General features: G+C 31.5%; 1 protein-coding gene across 1 annotated transcript; it reads left to right on the top strand.

Annotated features, from left to right (window-relative positions):
• Positions 1-8,034: 8,034 nt before the first annotated feature.
• Positions 8,035-13,032, top strand: LOC139489151 (uncharacterized). Its single transcript, XM_071275313.1, has 4 exons — positions 8,035-8,174; positions 8,305-8,487; positions 10,295-10,963; positions 12,082-13,032. Exons 2-4 carry the CDS (start codon positions 8,307-8,309, stop codon positions 12,096-12,098), a joined length of 867 nt encoding a protein of 288 aa, XP_071131414.1. The 5' UTR covers positions 8,035-8,174; positions 8,305-8,306; the 3' UTR covers positions 12,099-13,032.
• Positions 13,033-19,009: the final 5,977 nt, after the last annotated feature.

Here is a 19,009-nt window from a genome sequence, read left to right as displayed (position 1 = left end):
TAGCAATTTATACTCTTTTTTTCCGTTATAATCATGGTACCTCGGAAGAGTTTGTTATAAATTTTTACGGTTGTTTTCCAGATTGTCTCACTTTTTAAAATTTTAGAGTTCTGATTGTTCCACATGAAAAGTTCTGATTGTCCCACATTATTGTTAAAGTAAGATGTTCTTAGATAAACAATGTAACTGGTGTTTGTTTTGCTATATAAACAAGAATTAATTATTGCAAATTTAATGTTAATTTTATAAAAGTATAAAACAAAATGTTTTTTAAATCATTAGATTAATGCATTGTGGATTAATAAAATATAATAATTCTGATTTATGAAATGTACCAACAATGGTACGTTATTAATAAATTGTATATTCAAATATACAATTTCTTGGTTCTTATAAAACAAATGTCAATACCGTAATTTTAATTATATTTTCTCAATAAGTTTTTAGATAAATTTAGAAAAAAATGCATGCAATTTAAAAAAAGACGGTATAAACTCATTTACATTTTACACTCTACACAAAATTGTTGAAGGAGAGATGTTCCCACTAGCCCATACCGCATAGTCAGCTTTAAAAGACCCCGATGTAAAAAATGTATACCAGTTACAACGAGAAAAACTAAAGACCTAATTTATGTACAAATAATAGACGAAAAACAAATATGTTACACAGCAATAAACGACAACCACTGAATTACAGGCTCCTGCCTTGGGACAGGCACATACATAATGTGGCGGGGTTAAACTTATTTCAAGGCGCCAAACATCTCACTAACCTGGGACAGTGTTGTAACAGTACAACATAAGAATAAACTATTAAATTCAGTTGACACATAGAAATGCATCTTACAAAAACAAAGACAAATTTTGCATCCAAACAACAAAGACGGTAAGTACAGATCAAAGAGTAATCGCAGTTACTGACAGCTTATTGAAAGCCAATAAAAACTTAATAAAAAAATCATGCATCTGAGACTAAAATTTGTTGACTTCATATTATATTCCATTTTGAGGATATAATATGTAAATATTATCATTTGTTCATGTTTTTTTTATATTTTATAAGTTACATTGATGAGTAACCTGTAATTAACCTCCTACACACTATAAAACAAATTAACCACTATCAAAACAATTCCCAATTGTTTAACATTTAAACTTTCAAATTGTCCCACAAACATATTCCTGATTGTCCCATAAAATGTTATTACTTTTTTACCTGGAATTTTAAAAGTGGGACAATCTGAAAAACACAATTTTTACATACCAAATATCTCATCAATTTTACTTATAAACGTTAAGGGTACGTAAACATGTAATACACATATTGGTTGAATAATTTCCTTAACCTAATAATTTCAAGAAACTAGTTGCATATAGTATTGAAAGATTAAAACACTTGACGAAAGGGATTGACACAAACGTCGAATTGATTTGAAGAGTTACATGTATTTCTTAAAACTTGGATTTTACGTCCTTCATCCTTAAAAACTGCCGATTTATTTAGAAATGTCGATACGTCAAATTATAGTTTGAATTTGAAATAAAAAGATGTGCGGTTTGTCTGTGCCAAGCCAGACATATGACAGTTATTATCCATTTGTTTGATGTATTTAAGCTTTTGATTTTGCCATTTGATGAGGGAATTTCCGTTTTGAATTTTTATCAGAGTTCGGTATTTTTGTTATTTTACTTTTTGATAACAAATCAACAATACAGGAGAAATTATTCATTTAGCTTTTGATAAAGTTTTAGGCATATACAAACTAAAGTAAATATTTTCTACTAATTTTATCAGCTCATAAGTAATGTACGTATTGGTCTGAGGACGACGTGACTATGTACATGGCGACATATGTCTACCGAACAGGACAGCATGCATACGCAATACCAATAATACGTTAACAGCAGTATTGTTATCTCAATATATTTCCTTTGTAATTGAAATATTTAGATAAGAATCCTTCCACAAAATATATAGCTTGTTAATTAATTCAAATAACCAAATATGACGACGCCAAAATGGTGATACATTTTTTTATACATATATAAATAATAAATATAGGATGAAGTAAAGAGTAATTAAAAGAAGAATTCTTTTTAAACATTATAATTATCATCTCTAGACTAGTCGTACGGTAATATTTCAGATATCTCTATAGCGGTTATTGTAATAATTTTGGTATGATCAATTAATACCTCCATGCAGGTAATTTTATTTTCAGCGTGAACAATAGCGTTTTTTTTTTATAACGGCTAGATAAATAAGAAAACACTTTGATTTCTTTGAAGACACATTTTTGGTCTGCAGGGGTGATTACTTAACACGGAAAATAGATTATGGTTATCAAACAATAATAATTAATAGTCTTTAGTACACAGGCATGATAAGCTGATTTAGGAAAAAAACATATCATTAACGGACGAGCCAAGACACGAGATAACATAAATTTATGTTCCAGTAATTTCTCATCAATCTCATTTAACTGTCGACGAATATGACCTTTATCCCTTGCAATGAGTATGACTTATGAGTGGAGTACAGGTTGAAAAGAGACAGTGGGAAACAAAATAAAACAACTAGATAGTTTTGTCGATAACTCAAATAAAATCCATATTTTAACTTTACGTTTGATCATGGTTCCCCTTCTTTATTTATAAAATTTGTTAAAGAGTATTAAAACTGAATTTTTCAACAAAAAAAAAGCCAAATAAGGCTAAGGCAATTTTGTCTCGGGGTAAACATGTAGTAGTTGAAGATAATTCAAACCAGAAAAAAATTAAACGAATAAAACGACGATTTGGGAAAATGTAAAGCAAGAGAAAAAGCAACATAACACAACACACTGAACAAGGATATGCATTGTTATATTTGTTTTTCTCTTGTTTTTGTCATTCATAAATCAGGCCATTTTTTTTTTTGCTTTTTGCTTATTTTGAAGTTTATCTTATTTCACGTCTGTCATGTAAGGGCATTTTAAATTTTACGGTATTTGTTGTTTCTCATTAATGAAGGCCGTATAGTGACCTCCAGTTGCTTACTTAAATGCCTGTCTTTTTAAACATTGGTAGATAGTTTTGATTGGTACGGCCTCTTCTTTTTTATATAGAGATATGAACAACAGACGTATACAAATGAAGTCAAGAAACTTTAAAATACTATGTGTTCACAAGTATAAAATGTGTCTTTACTGTATAGAAAAAATAACAATTTAAACAAAACAAAACAGGTCAAAATGGTTAAACGTATGATATTTGGGATCCCTTGTATGATATTCGTCAAAATACTGAAACAAAATAAATGTTCCAATTTCAATTACAAAAACAAAAACAACTAAAAGCGGCTATAATTTTTAAGCTGAAATAATGTATGAACATGTGTTGATTGATTGTTGTTGTTTCTTTAGCACACAAAAATCATGCATATTCAGAACTAATACAAATTTACAATAAATTCGATAGATAAGTCGGCTTACTGCTATGAAATAGATATGGCTAATTGTTCTGCACTTGTTGTACAAACATGGTCAAAACAAGGACGCATGTTGGATTGGGCAGGTAATTTTGCATGGCAATTTACCACCAAGGATCCGGTATTTCTGTGAGTTTGTGTGAAGGTTTTTTTTAACAGAAAGTATTACACACTGCATACATTACACGTGGCGTCGAAAACGTTTCTATTCCACTGCATATCTCTTAGGCATATCTCTTACCTTAGAGAAAAACATCCAGGAAACTATACTTTTCTGACCTAATCAACCATTTGGTCCCTAATGGAAAAAAAAAGTTTTTCAAAATTCATTTAAAAAAGCAACCCTACGATATACATAAATAAAGACCACTATGGTGTCAATCGTCTCGAGTCTAAAAAGTTGAGGGATTCATATACGATCAAAGAAGTACCATCAGAACCTAATTCTCTAAATAAACAAAAATATGTTATAAATATAAGACATACGGTAACCTGGCATTTGACAGGCACATAAATATAGAAGACGGTATTTCATTCCGACCTTAAATACATCTGTATTCCCCGTTTAGCTTACAATAATTACTCGTTAATATAGATTTAAACATTGGTATCATGGCATGTGCTTCCTGGTGACTTTGGGTTTGATCGATAATTTTAATAATGTCTTGTATGATTTCATTTTTTCCCTTTTTGGTATATTTTCCGTTTAGAAGTCCCTTTTGTGTATTAATGAAAACTGGTATATCAAGTCCAATATATGGGAACATAGTTTTTTCGTATGTTATCCTACTGAAATTGATAGAGAGTTAAAAAGAATATCAGCATTGATTTGATTGACAGAATTAATGAATAGGTCATTTACATCCAAGTTAGATGAAATACAAATACTATTTCCACACTTCGCTTACATGGATTTGACAATACTCCGTTCTAATTCTGTGTTATAGACCTTTCGGATACCAATGGTTTTGTAAAAAGATACACAACTTCAAAAATTTTTCAAGGGTGGAAGTTTATTGACTTATATTAGATATCCCGAGGTATGAACGGTGTGTTATCAGATTCTTGTGAGCAAAGCACTCATTCATCTGTTACTGCCATTGTAAAATTTAATTATGAACATGAACGAAAACAATTTAGAATGGAAATGGGGATTGTGTCAAGGTGACAACAACCCGACCAAAGAGCAGAAGGCCAACAATGAAAATCCCGCATCCGAAGACGGGCTTCAGCTGGCACCTGATAATATGCATTCATGAATAGCTTTTGCATTTTGTAAAAGACATGCACAACATATGATATTTGAAAACTGATAATGAACTTTAAAAAAAACTGGAAAAATAGGTACATGTTATGGCTCTCAGTTTAAATTCAGAATAAGCTGTATTAACCATTTTGTAAACCAAAAGCTTTTCAAAAGTTTGAACCCCGCCCGTGCTGGTGCACTCGGCGTCAACCTTTATTGACTAGGATTGTCAGTTTTCCTATCGAAGGTCTGTGGTTTTCTCCGTGCACTCCGGCTTCGTCCACCAATTTAAACTGGCCGCCACGAAATAGCCCAAATGTGGCGCCTAAAAGTGGCGTTAAAATACCAACAATCAATCAATCAACCAATCAATCTATCTACCAGTTTTATCAGCTCATAAGTAATGTGCTAATTGGTCTGAAGACGACGTGACTATGTACATGTCGACATATATCTACAGAATAAAACAGCATGCATATGCAATAGCTGCAAAACAATAAGACAACAGTTTTAATTCCGCGTTTAACACGTTTAACTTATACAGAACTTTGGTTTCATGAGAGATATAAAGTAATTATCTTTGTTTTAGTTTTTCATTTGTTTAGATTGAAATGTTACTGCAAAATGATATAAGTACCATTATTGTAATAATTACTTGCACGACAATGTTTGCGAACAAGTGAATATTTGTAGTATTTCTCAATTAAGATAATTGTAACCCAATAGATAGCATTATATAATCTCTAGTGGCGTAATTCAAATGCCGATACCAGCGGTTTGCATCACAACTATTATATTTCAGAATACCGTTATGGGCACGAGTAGTCAAGAATATTGTTTAATCTAAATACGACGAGAATTGTAGAATACAAAACTTATCAATACGATATATTTAAAGAGACTACTCATTTGAAATGTCGGCATCACGGGAGCTATCAACAGTTCGCATTCTAAGTAAAACCGTACACTAGATAAATAGTTCACATGACAAGGAACAGTAAATACCATTGATAACTGTAACTAAAAAGATGGGTACTTGAACACACTGTCTGTCTCCTATTCAAAATGTTGGTTAATTTGAAAAATCGTTGATTCCGTTCTGTAGTAATATTTTTCTTTGTAAATTTCCCATTAAAATGTTATCGAATCCCGGAAAGACCACTAATTGATTGTGTTCGTATGTATACATATATCACGCTCTTGCACGTACATGTACATGTAGTTAGTAAAGATTATTACTTTTGTCGTTTTTCTACTTTATGCAAAGTTTTACAACAGAAAGGTATATACAATTTATCAAAGGTATGCCATGATTCTAATACCAATGATTCATTTAATAGAATTTAGATCTGCAATTGTACACACTTGCTGTTTAAACATTGGTACAACCTTTCACTTTTCATGTTGCATTGTCCATTTTGTTTTCCTTAACCTATTATCGTAGTTATCTGGTTAAATGTGTAAGTTGTCCTGTATGCACATTTAAGAATCTATAAATCATTATCGTTATGATTGGTGATAGAATGATAATTGTAACTTCGAGTTTGTTGCAGTGATATCAGTTGGAGTCATTAATAAGTAATACATACACGTGCATCATGTGACAGATAAGTGATTTAATAGAGCCACAATATCATGAATATATGTTTTTATATTTTTCATGTGATCCAATCTGTGAACATTTTATTAACAGTTTTCAATGATTAGTCGAGTGAATATGTTCTTTTAAAATTAGTTAACTTACTTTTCAGTACACGTTTGTTTACTTTTTCTCATCAAAGTTTTCCTTGCCAAAATAAAGGATTATTGTACCATAAAGTTTACGTACACTTTTATAAATTGAAACTCGACCATTCAAGTATATGAAACATATTCAACATTTGTTAAGTTTCTTATCAATTGAAGACTGGTGTCTATAAAACGTTTTAGAAACGCGCCTGTACTTTACTAATGTTGTATCTCTGCCCTTATTACCCCGTATATACTACAATAAGTATAAGTTTAAATGAGAAATACTAAGAACAAAAACGCCATTTATGATTCTACCAATACGAACTTAGCACACTCTGTCCGTCTTATAGTGCTTATTGTTGAGTTTAGTTGTCAACACCCTAGCCAGTAGACCTTATCAACAATTGTCTATCCTTACAGTTGACAACGACTACGGCAGGTAAAATGTAAGTGGTGGTCTTTAAAATAGTAATGCTCTTATATAATTGTAATTGGTCCGTAATTGAATAGAAAAGTGAAAAAAAACTTGTTTGCTTATTACCAAAAAAAACTAAAATAATTAGCCAAATTTATCAAAAGTCAACTTTGCCTGAGGGAGATGAAAACTTAGTTTCCTTATAGTTTCAAAATTTATAATTTATCACAACGATACTGTTATGTTTGTTGTTATTAACAATTTACTGATTTATATGTTTAGTTATTTTTTTGGATTGAGAATGCATAAGAGTCTGGATGTGTTTTACAGAATATACATAAATGGTCAACAAGAGAATCGCTGATGCATGACTGGGCCAGGCCTCTTCTTAGGCAGTCAATGAGTCCTCACTTAGGAAAATTTCGGGATCAGCCACTACTATCTGTAATGTTTTTACTATGGGGATGCTAAAATGTAAAGTCATAAAATAACATTCCTAAAACGAGTTAACGAATGTTGGTAGGCGAAGCAGACTTCCAATGAAAATCGAACAACTATAAATATCAATAATCATATTACCGAAAATGTAATAGTTTCGAATATAAAATATATTGGCTATTTTTTTAAAGATTTGAGAGTGAGATGCTTTGAATTTTTTTTAACTTATGATATTAGGTATTAAATGTGAAAAACACTAGTCTGAAAATCAACCAAAACAATGTGCAAAATATTCGTTTTTTTATTATCACATCGAATATGTAGTACTAAGTTTTTATGTAATATAAATGTAATAAACATGTTAAACATGAACGATTCTTGTCTTTGATATGACCCCTTTATTCCTCCTGTAAACTGTATGTGTCAAATGTCGGTATTGAGCGTGGTTGAAAAGGTCTAATAGTAAATATTAGGTCTTGAACCGAGCTTGAACCATGTGTTTCAGATTTGTTTTTTCTCGGTTTCTGTTTTATGTCATGATTTTTCGCCTATATCGATTGATGAAATTGATAGGTATCATGGTTTATTTATCAATATTTGTGGTTAAAATCTAATAAACCCTTATAATTATATGACTCTGTTGGTTACAGATTGTAAAGATAACATGTGCGTAAAATATTTATACTAATAGTTGATACAACGAGATATATCCGTTCTTGCATCCTATTACGTTGTAGATGTCAAGTATTAACGTTAATTGTGTATGCTTTTCTTTTTTGCACAACAATTACACTGTTATGTAAAATGACGTCGAATTGAGTGGATGTGTGATTATTTAGTATAACTAGACGTCCAGCTGGATATTGCTAAACGGTATTATTTAGTTATCATTTAATCTCATTGTTAATTCAATATAAATATATCATAAACATATTATATATATATTTTTCAATATATTTTACCAATACAATTGCTAGTAATGGTTCAATTTCTTTTCGGATAGGTATGACGACAACAATGCTGGTTAGTCTTCTTGTAATGATTCTGATCTATCGAATTCAGTGTACAGAAACAGATGACCGTCTGTCAGCTTTGGAAATTAATGAACAACGTTTAACCTCAAGTATTGTCACAATACAACAAAAGTTGCTAACTTGGAACCAACAACATCAGTGTGTAAAACCAGGTAAGCACGTCCGATCGTAAGATTATCATGTATATAGTGTCTTATGGTGCCTCTACAATGCGTAGAATGGAGATATAAAAGAAGTAGGGATGTCAACTCGGTGAAGATTTACTAATCAAGTACCCGTTGGATTGACCGAGCGATACTCGAGTACTCGCACGGTGAAACATTTACAAAATGGAAACTCACAATTATATCCATTTTATGATTATGGGTCATTGTCTTTGGTTTTACACCTTCAATATTTGTACTAAAGACTACTAGTAGATAATAGTTAAAGGAATTTTATAATAATAAATACATATTTATTTTATTATAGTGTCACATACTGATTTACAAATATTTACAAAGTTAAAGGATTTTTTTTACCATAGTTGATAGCTCATTAAAAGATTTACTACATGTACTAATTATGTAAACAGGCAATAATCTAATCAAGTAATTAATGAATATCTATAGAAATGATTACTCACAAACAACAGTGTTAGTGAATCTTTGAAAAACACATTAAATGATCATCAAAGGGGTGATGATTGGAACTTACTGATGACTACAATCAAAGGGTGCAACGACTTTATTTTTATTCAAAAATATTATCTTGTGAACTTTTCTTGGGACTAGGCGATTTCTTAAACTTTGTTAGGTAACTAATAGTCCAGCTAATGAAAATATCTGCTCCGATGTCAGACGTGGTAGGCTGCCTAAGAAATTATTATTTTAAAATGCGAGCTTTTAAAAGGTTCTCTTGTTCAAAACATATCAATGTTTGAGAGCATTTTAAATGACAGTTAAACGCAAACATTCGAATTGTCTTTTAAATTTAATTCATTTTGATCTATATCTTATTTCCAGGGAGGCGCTCTTAATATAATATATTTTGTTTTTAAATGTAAGAACGCAAAATTCTAACAGGAAACCGATTAGTCGAATATCATTTTGGTAATCGGCAATCGAGTATTCGTTGACGTCCCTAAAAAGAAGTAAACACTTTTTTTTAGAATAAATGATAAACAAAATGGTGATGTTTACCTGTAATCGGATATAACGATTAATTTAATTTAAGATAATAATGTATAAAAATTAATACTTAAACCTGTTTATGGCAATGTACTGTTATCTGTTTAAAAGATACTAGACGGACGGTCAAACTCATAGATCGAAAATAAACGTACATGGTTAAACAAAAATACAAACAGTCAAATAATAGTACATAAGACACAACATATAAAACTAAAGACTAAGCAAAACGAATCCCACCATAAAATGGGATTGACCACAGGTGCTCTGGAGGGATAAGCTGATCCTGTGTCATATGTGGCACCCGTTGCATTGCTCATGGTATTGCAAACCCGGTAAATAGTCTTATTCAGTAGGTCACATTCGTGGTGAAAAGGGACCCATGCCACTATCGACTTCTTCATCTACTTCCAATTCTTCATATCATAAATCAGTTGAATTATAGCTTATTGTAATTTCCTTTGTTATATTACTCTTTCTGCGTCTTGTTTATAGATATTTTTGTGCGTCTACTTCCGTGTTATTTATGCAATTTTCCGGAATTGTTTTAACAACAGAAAAACACGGGAATAATGTTTGATAAAAGTTGACATCATTTTTGATTTATTTTGAGGAGAAAGCATTCAAAATGGCTGTAGTAATACAATTGTCTGAAACGTCATTGGTTTTGCATAAAGTCTTTTTAAAAAATGAGCCACATTTTGTATGCAGTTTTAAAATCAAAGATATCTTCTCTGGAGGACCAAATTTGCCTTTGAAATTAAGAAAAGTTGTTTGAACGATATTTTAGTATCATGCTTAGACATATATTTTGAAGACCGTCGAAATCCAAGCGGAGAGTATATCATTTATCAACGGGAACATGCTGTAAAAGTGTACTGTTCATTCGAAGGAGATTATGGATTCACCTATATTTCAAGAAAGTCTGCAGAAGCAAGTATTGACGTAACTGCATTGTACAGCACTAACAATTTCGCAAAAATACGAATTTTCAAAAATACTGGAGAGCAAAGGGAGGTACTTGTAGAAAACATGTTATCATTTCAAAACTTGTCCAATCTTCATTTTGCACTGAATAGTCATGATGGATATAAGGGACCGTCTCCAGATTCGGGACTTCAACCATATCTTTTCCTTGGCTTCCTCCCAATCAAGCTGTCGGAAAATAGAAACTCCCAAAGATATCGAGCTAAAGACATGGACTTCACGTTTGTTAATTGCGATGGAAACCCCAACAGCTATATCACATTTTTCTTCAACCCGAAACATGCATCCCCTGGTTCTTTAGGTTCAGCGAATGATTTCATGACACATTGGATTACCTCCTCTACAGCAATTGATTACCCTCAATATATGGACAGCAGTTTTTATATGGATTGGGAGATGCATATGGGTGGATGTGGTGGATTTTTGACGTCAAACGTATTAAACATCAAAGCAGCATTAGGTCTGCCGTTTGGTAAGTTTTAAGACATATCTGATTGGACGTTTCGTCCCCGAGGGTATCACCAGCCAAGAAGTCAACACTTCGATGTTGACATGAATATCAATAATGTGGTCATTTTTATAAATTTTCTGTTTACAACTCTTTGAATTTTTCTTATCCCAGGCATAGATTACCTTAGCCGTATTTGGCACAACTTTTTGGAATTTTGGATCCTCAATGTCTTCAACTTTGTACCTGTTTGGCTTTATAAATATTTTGATATGAGCGTCATTGATGAGTCTTATACAGACCAAACGCGTGTGTGGCGTACTTAATTATAATCCTGGTACCTTTGATAACTAATAACTTTAATTAAAACTGTCAGTTGAAAAGAGGGGCGAAAGGGAAGGCAGGAACAACAATAACATTAAAGATTTTAAATCACATTTTATCTTCGTCTCATTGCCATAGGGATGAGGTGTAAGCCATAATACATAATATAAATAATATAGATATATAAGAAGATGTGGTATGAGTGCCAATGAGACATATCTTGATCTAAGTAACAATAGACTCAACAATGTTTTACTGACACCAATACCATCTACATGTAACCAAAATTGCAATTGAAAGTAAGGTTTAGTCAAACATCGAATAAAAAAAGAATATGTGATGCTAATAAAAGAGAAACATAAGTTAGCATGTTTGCTTCCAGGAATTACAACATGTTAATTCAATCAAATACACATCCAGTTTGCATGACGTGTTCCAGCATCATTAAACAGAAAAAGCAATATAGCAAACGGCAACTGACAACTACCACTTGCATTTAGATTATTTTAAAATACATATGCAATTTTATAATAAAAAAACACAAAAAGTACAGTTAAGTGCTAACTAAATCTATTAAAATCTGTTTGAATCTGTTATGAGGTGAATCATTATTCTTTTTTTTGTTGTCCTTTTGTCGATCAACATCCTTTTGATATTTGCTTGCGATAAGATTCACACGTACCTACTAAAATAAATAATGAAATAATCGTATCGTTTAGTTGTTTTTGTCATTATCAAGTAAATGTACATATTTGAGCTTGTGCGTTGATAGTACTATTGTATTTTGAGAACTTATGTCTTGTTTTTATCTGTTTCAGCTATTCCCAAAGTATAGGACGGTGCCTGCATAAGAAACGCATGATACCAGTCAATTTGACTAGAGCTTTGTAAATGTTATTGTTGCGATTTTTTTCACACTTTTGTTTTTCGTCCATAGATGTAACTGATATATATCAATTTTGACAATGTTATTAGCAATGTTAGTATATAAAAGAAGATGTGGTATGATTTCCAATGAGACAACTCTACACAAGAGACCAAAATGACACAACAATTAACAACTACAGGTCACCGTACGGTCTTCAACAATGACCAAAGCCCATACCGCATAGTCGGCTGTAAAAGGCTCTGAATGACAATGTAAAACAATTCAAACGAGAAAACTGACGGCCTTATTTATCTATAAAAAAAATGAACGAAAAAACAAATATGTAACACATAAACAAACAAAAACCACTGAATTACGAGCTCCTGACTTGGGACAGGCATGAACATATATTATATGGCGGAGTTAAGCATGCTAGCGGTATCCCAACCTTCCCCTAACCTTGAACAGTGGTGTAACAGTACAACACAAGAACGAACTATGAAAATCAGTTGAAAAGGGATTAAATCATCAGTTGGACAACAAACAAGTGGACTTGCCGCCTAACTGTACATCCCAACAACAACAAAAAACCACACTAGGAACAGATCGGAGAGTACTCACAGTTAACGGACAGCTAGTTCAAAGCCATTAAGTGATAAAAAAATCATGCATCTAAGACTAAGTTATCAATCTGTACACATCCAACAACCAATGGATTTTGAGTAAAAACGTTATAAACAGTCAGAGAAAAACATGACCTTATGCAATGCTAAGATACAGGTATCAACAGATTCATAAATGTGTATATGTATATAACATCTTAGTAATACTTAGTTTGCTTTAATTTACTGATAACAATCAATCAATATTTATACCAATAAAACAATATTCAATGATCTTATAACAGTGTTGAATTGGTAACCTTTGAGAATAAGTTTATTTAAGGGATAAGTTAACAATTATCATTTCTTAATTTCCGGGCACGGTTAACAACATTTCCGTAAAAATGAGGATGTGCTAACCAGTTTGAAATAAGTTCTCTACAGGTATAATCAAAATCCAAATCTTTATATCTATGGAGAAATTTAGTAAAGGTTGTAAGTAATTTATGGTAACGATATCCCTGGTTTAATAATTTACCAGTAGTACATAGATTACGTACGTTAAAATCAAAAACGTTACAACAGACACGGGCATATCGAACGAGCTGTGAAATATGAAAACCGTGAGATGGTGCAAAAGGAACAACACAATCTAAAATGGAAAACTAACAATAGGGAACGAAAAATCTCCCTTTTGTCGTAAAGTGTGGAGTTTCCCGTTTAAAACCGAAACATCTAAATCTAGGAAAGAACAGTTACTACCGTCTAAATTTGATTTATTTTAAGTAAGTTCCTTGGGGTAAGCTCCAGCACTATATTGAGAAAATTGTTGATTATTTAACGACAAAATATCATCAAGATAACGGTAAGTATTGTTAAATTTATTAAGTAAATAAAATTTCGACGGGTCTTTACTGAGTTTAGTCATAAACTGTGATCCGTAACAGTACAAAAAAACAAGTCTGCTATTACAGAAGCGCAATTAGTGCCCAATGGGATACCTACAACCTGTCGATAAATTTTGTTGCCGAAACGCACAAAAATATTATTAAGGAGAAAATTAACAGCTTCAATCATCTCATCACAACTCCAGTAGTATATCTAGCATATTTTCCTTTCTCATTGGAGAAGACGGCTTTAAATGAGTTGCAGCAAATATATTTGCAATCAGATTTACCAAACGACCATTTAATTAAATAGGAACATTTTGTTTGATAAGATAGTGTGGAAGTGTAGAGTAAAGAGACTAGAGCAATCACAACTGTCAACAGAAACAAAAGGACCATCAAAAGCACGTAATTTATCTAAAACATCCATAGAATTTTGTTCACATATATTTTATTACAATAGTTTATAATAAGCTCTCTGATAGTAAATGATGAACTTGTAAAAAAGCAATGAAAGATTAGTTGTAGAACACTTACTAGAGGCCGAGATGAAACGATATTTGAATGTTTCTTTGTGTAGTTTGGGAAGCCAATACATAGTAGGGACCTTCAAATGTTCAGAAGAAGCCTTAAGCTTTGATGTGGTCATGATATGTTTGTTTACTATATGGCTCTCTGTGGATCGCATGGACTTGAATGTAGATGAATTTAAAATTTCATTCTTTAGAACGTCCGTATAGTATTTACGGCATACCACCACCACATTGTTGGCTGCTTTGTCGGCCGGTACAATACAAACCGCTTTGAAAGTTTTAATAAAATACTCATGATTTATATATTTACAGCAACAGTACATACAAATTAAAGCATTAAATTACAATGAAGGTTTTTAGGTCAAAAAGTAAAATCACAAAAATATTGAACTCAGAGGAAAATCCAATCGGAAAATCTATAATCACATGGCAAAATCAAATGACCAAACACATCAAAAACGAATGGACAAGATGGTCAATGCATGTTTATTTGAATAGCATACTGTAGATTATCAGCTGTTATGATTGACATATACATTCAAGAGTCAACCTTTTTTAAATGATTTGACATGACTTTATAATTTTGTTTAACAAAATGTATGATGATCTATTGTTGAACATATGGGTGATTGGTACGGTTTTTTTTCACAATGTTGAGGGCTGTGCGATGCCCTATTATATGCCATTTAATCTCTGTTAAAGATTTGTCTAATTAGCAGTCATATCACTTTTTTCTACTTTTCCATTTGTTTACTCCAATATAGAAAAACTGACTATCCATCGTAAATTGATATTAGTGTTGAAGAGTTTCATCTGTCAGTGTATCAAAAAGCTGAAACATCTAATTAAGTCTGAAAGCTTAACAACATGAAATGTTAATGACATTAAAGCAACTTTGATGGTCCAAACATTATCTGTTATCTCATGATACCACCGTTTATATCAGACACTTTCATGATTAGTGTGCACAATAACATAATTATAACTTGTACTAGCTATAGAATACTGATGACGTTTCCAGTACAAAATTTAACGAATATGGCGTCTTCTAGATGCAAAACAAATATACCGACTACTAACCAAATGTCTTGACACAATAAAAGCAATTTAAATGAAATTTGCACAAAATGAAATTTATCGAAAAAATTACCATATTTCTTATTTATGAAAATCACAAACTGTTGTGATCAAACCAAATTGCAAGACAATAACTAATTCACCAGATTGACTGAATTTGAAACAAGTTGAAGTTCGCAAACTTTCGTCGCAATAACAAGACTGTTAGAATAAAGACATGATCTATTCAGTATTTTAGCTTGTATTCCTATCTATTTTGAAAACACAAGAGACCATTATTTAATGTGTATGCTTTCCTTGAAACAAGATTTCGACAACGATCAATTACATGTATTAAAATGCTTTGTCTGAAACGAGAGTATTACCATTACAAACTTAAATTAGTCTTGTGATGTTCATCTGCATCACAATATCCGTGATGAAATGAATGTTTGCTGTGTTCCTTATTTAAGCTAATTGTAACTCATTAGTCATCCGTATATGTTGCATAATAACAAAATGCAAACGCAGTAAGCATTACAAACATGATCAATAATAACATTTTTGAAAACCATAATGGGCAAAAATAGTGCAGAATATAGTTGTCCACTCTTTGTGACGAGAATTACAGGACACAAAACAGAAAAATATAGTGTATCAGGTAACAATCTATTTTCAAAAGACGCAAAAAAAAAATAGTATAAAATTTGTCAACACTTAATGTTTCACTTGTTCTCTTAGTGGATACTTAATAAAAACTAGACACGTGAAGAAAAAAATACTGTCATTGGTAATGTTGTTCATTCCTTCATTGTTTATATAAAAAAGAACAGACAGTATGATTTCAAATGAGACAAAAGAGTGGCAAAAGATACCAGAGGGACAGTCAATCTCATAAATAGAATATAAACTGACAACGCCATGGCTAAAATTCAAAAAGACAAACAGACAAACAATAGTACACATGACACAACATAGAAAACTAAAGAATACGCACCACGAATCCAACCAAAACTAGTGGTGATCTCAGGTTCTCCGGAAGGGTGAGCAGATCCTGCTCAACATGTGGCATCCGTCGTGTTGCTCATATATAACAAATCCGGTAAATAGTCTAATTCAGTAGGTCACATTCATGAAAGGAAAGAGGATTGTAGTTCCAACGTAAGTAACGAATCCGATTTCATCTGTGAAACGATTATTCCACAACGGTCAATCAACTCGTGATGGCGTCCGTAAAAACAACTCTCCACAAGAGACCAAATGGCACATAAACTAACATTTACATGTCACGTCATCGCCTTCAACAATGAGCAAAGCCAATATTGCATAGTCAGCTATAAAAGCATTTTTAAGATGTTTAAATATTACTTCGAAAGAAAGAAAAAAAGTTTAGATACTCGTAGACAGGAATGGTGTTTTGTAAACAAGATATTTTCTTACTTTTCTTTACTGACAATATTTGACGGCTGTCGTAGTTTTTGTTATTACCCTTTATCATATAAACGAGAGTGTTACAGACTCCTGTCTGAATCTTGTAGACAGATTAGAAAGTGTCAATTCGGAAGTGTTTTAAACAGACGAAGCTGGTTTATGGTTTATACGAATAAAAACTCATAAAACATATCATACCTATACTTATATCCTTTTTTATATTCATGATGCGTGTTTACTCCTATTACATCTTAATGTTGTTCGAATTAAAGCTTATATTTGGAAATTTGGTTACATATATCAGTCGTTATTAGCTTTCAGGAAATTAAAAAAAGAAACCAACATGAATGTAACGTACGTAAATACAAGTTGTAATAATTTGTAATGTTTGTTTTGGCATTATCTTCCAATTTTAGATATATAAACACATTATCGCATTATATGCAGCACAAAGTCCTTAAAAGATAACTAGATTAATGTTGTGGTGTATGCCTAAGCAATATTAGTTGCTGCAATCTTATATCATCTGGAATTAATTTTCGATGTAAATTTTTGGCTCTTTCCTTTGCCTTTTTTTACATGCTGACTGATAATTATTTTTTTTTTAGCTTTTTACAGTGAGGTTGCTTTAGTTAAGATTTAAGGATTGTATTTTTTTCAATTGATTTTAACGTCCATGTGAAAAGCTATAAAAATAATGTTTATTCTCCTTCAGTAATTCTTCTTCTGACATCCTGACTAAAGTTTTTTTAACAGTTTTATTTTCACTTGAATTCAATTTGACTTTCTATGAAAAAGATCTAGTTATATAACATTAGAGTATATGACCTGTATAATGCTGACTTGAAGTATAACATCGTCAATAAAACTAATGTTAAAACATGTTTAAACTAAGAGAACCATTTGCAAATAGATATAATGAATTGCATGCCGGTAGCAATAACCTTTTCAAGGCGATGACTATATAAAAAAATGGAACATTGCGTAGGAAAGGAAAATTGCTTGACAATAAACTTCTTTTTTTCAATTTAGTGGACAAACAAAATTTAAATGCCGACGTCTTTTTTTAATAAATTGAATTTGTCGACTACTCTTATGGCAGACATGAAAAGGGGGTGATGTGAATTAACTCATCATAGATACCAGGATATAAATGTTATTACGCGCTTCGTCTACAACTCATAGAAAATGCTCGAATAACAAAGTTCAAAAAGCCTAATTAAGTACGAAGTTCAGAGCATTGAGGAATCAGAATGCCTATAAATACAAAATTGCTAATCTATATTCCATATATCGTACGTATCATACAAATAAAAAAATTAATATGTCATTACAACAGTCATGCATCTTGAAGATATCAGTTAAATCGAAATTATTGTGTGATTGGTGTTTTGTTTTGTTTTGTTTTGCTTTTCTTTTCATTTTAACAAAATGTTGAGTTGCACCATTCTAACACAAGATATTTGTATATGTGTTGGCCATTTTGTTTGTAATACAAATGACTAATTCTTTCTTTTAGTCACTGAAATTTATATTAAGGAAAACTTATGCAAAAATAGACATCAGTCACATAAGTTATGCTATTGCCTGAAGAGGGTGGATAATATTGTACTGCTGTGTTTAGTATTCACATACACCTTGCTTCTAGGGAATCTACAGCTGTGGACAGTTTATCACACTGTTGTTGTTTTTTCATGATAAATCAAGTTCAGCTGAACCTATTGTTTTATTTGGTCACAATATAATAAATCATAAAATGCATGTCAAGTTCGAATTCCATTTTGGTGGTTCTCACAAGAAATAATGTTTACACAGAAAGGGATGGTATTGAGAATTTTATTTAAAAAATATATTAAGTTAATTACACTTATAAACTGTTATCATAATCCCGTGCTTACATTATTGTTCGTGTTGTTTTACACTTACCTAGAGGTAATATAAATGTAAGGTATATTATTTATGAAATTACTATATTTAAATTTCTCACCGCGCTTATTTTTTGTTTCTGTTCACATATTATGATTGATCTGCTTCTATCTTCATCTTTTATAAATATAGTTTTTCGTTTAGTATGTTATTTCCAGACAAAGTGTATAATTTAACATCATACCTTCCGGGCTCCTGAACTTATCAGATAGACTTAAATGGTACTTCAGTATTATTACATTGACCTCCTTGCCAACTCAGCAATATTAGAAATCTAAATCAGATTTATTTGATAGACCAGAAAGAACCACTATGTGTTTCCATATCAGGTTAATTAGAATATCGATGTTACAAAAGCAAACACCTTTATCTTGTTAATTTTGCATCCTTTGTGTAGTTGTAATTGATGAAACATACTTAGTTCCTGAAAATCCAGAATTTAC

The sequence above is a fragment of the Mytilus edulis genome, chromosome 9 (assembly GCF_963676685.1).
Source record: "Mytilus edulis chromosome 9, xbMytEdul2.2, whole genome shotgun sequence".
NCBI classification, from domain to species: Eukaryota; Metazoa; Mollusca; class Bivalvia; order Mytilida; family Mytilidae; genus Mytilus; species Mytilus edulis.
Note: the sequence above shows the minus strand (reverse complement) of the source record. Positions and strands in the feature narration are given on the sequence as shown.

Bases quoted from the DNA above. Each gene is read 5' to 3' on its own strand.
- LOC139489151 (XM_071275313.1), top strand. From the start codon at position 8,307: ATGACGACAACAATGCTGGTTAGTCTTCTTGTAATGATTCTGATCTAT. The intron at 8,488-10,294 runs GTAAGCACGTCC...ACGATATTTTAG, and splicing joins ACATCAGTGTGTAAAACCAG to TATCATGCTTAGACATATAT.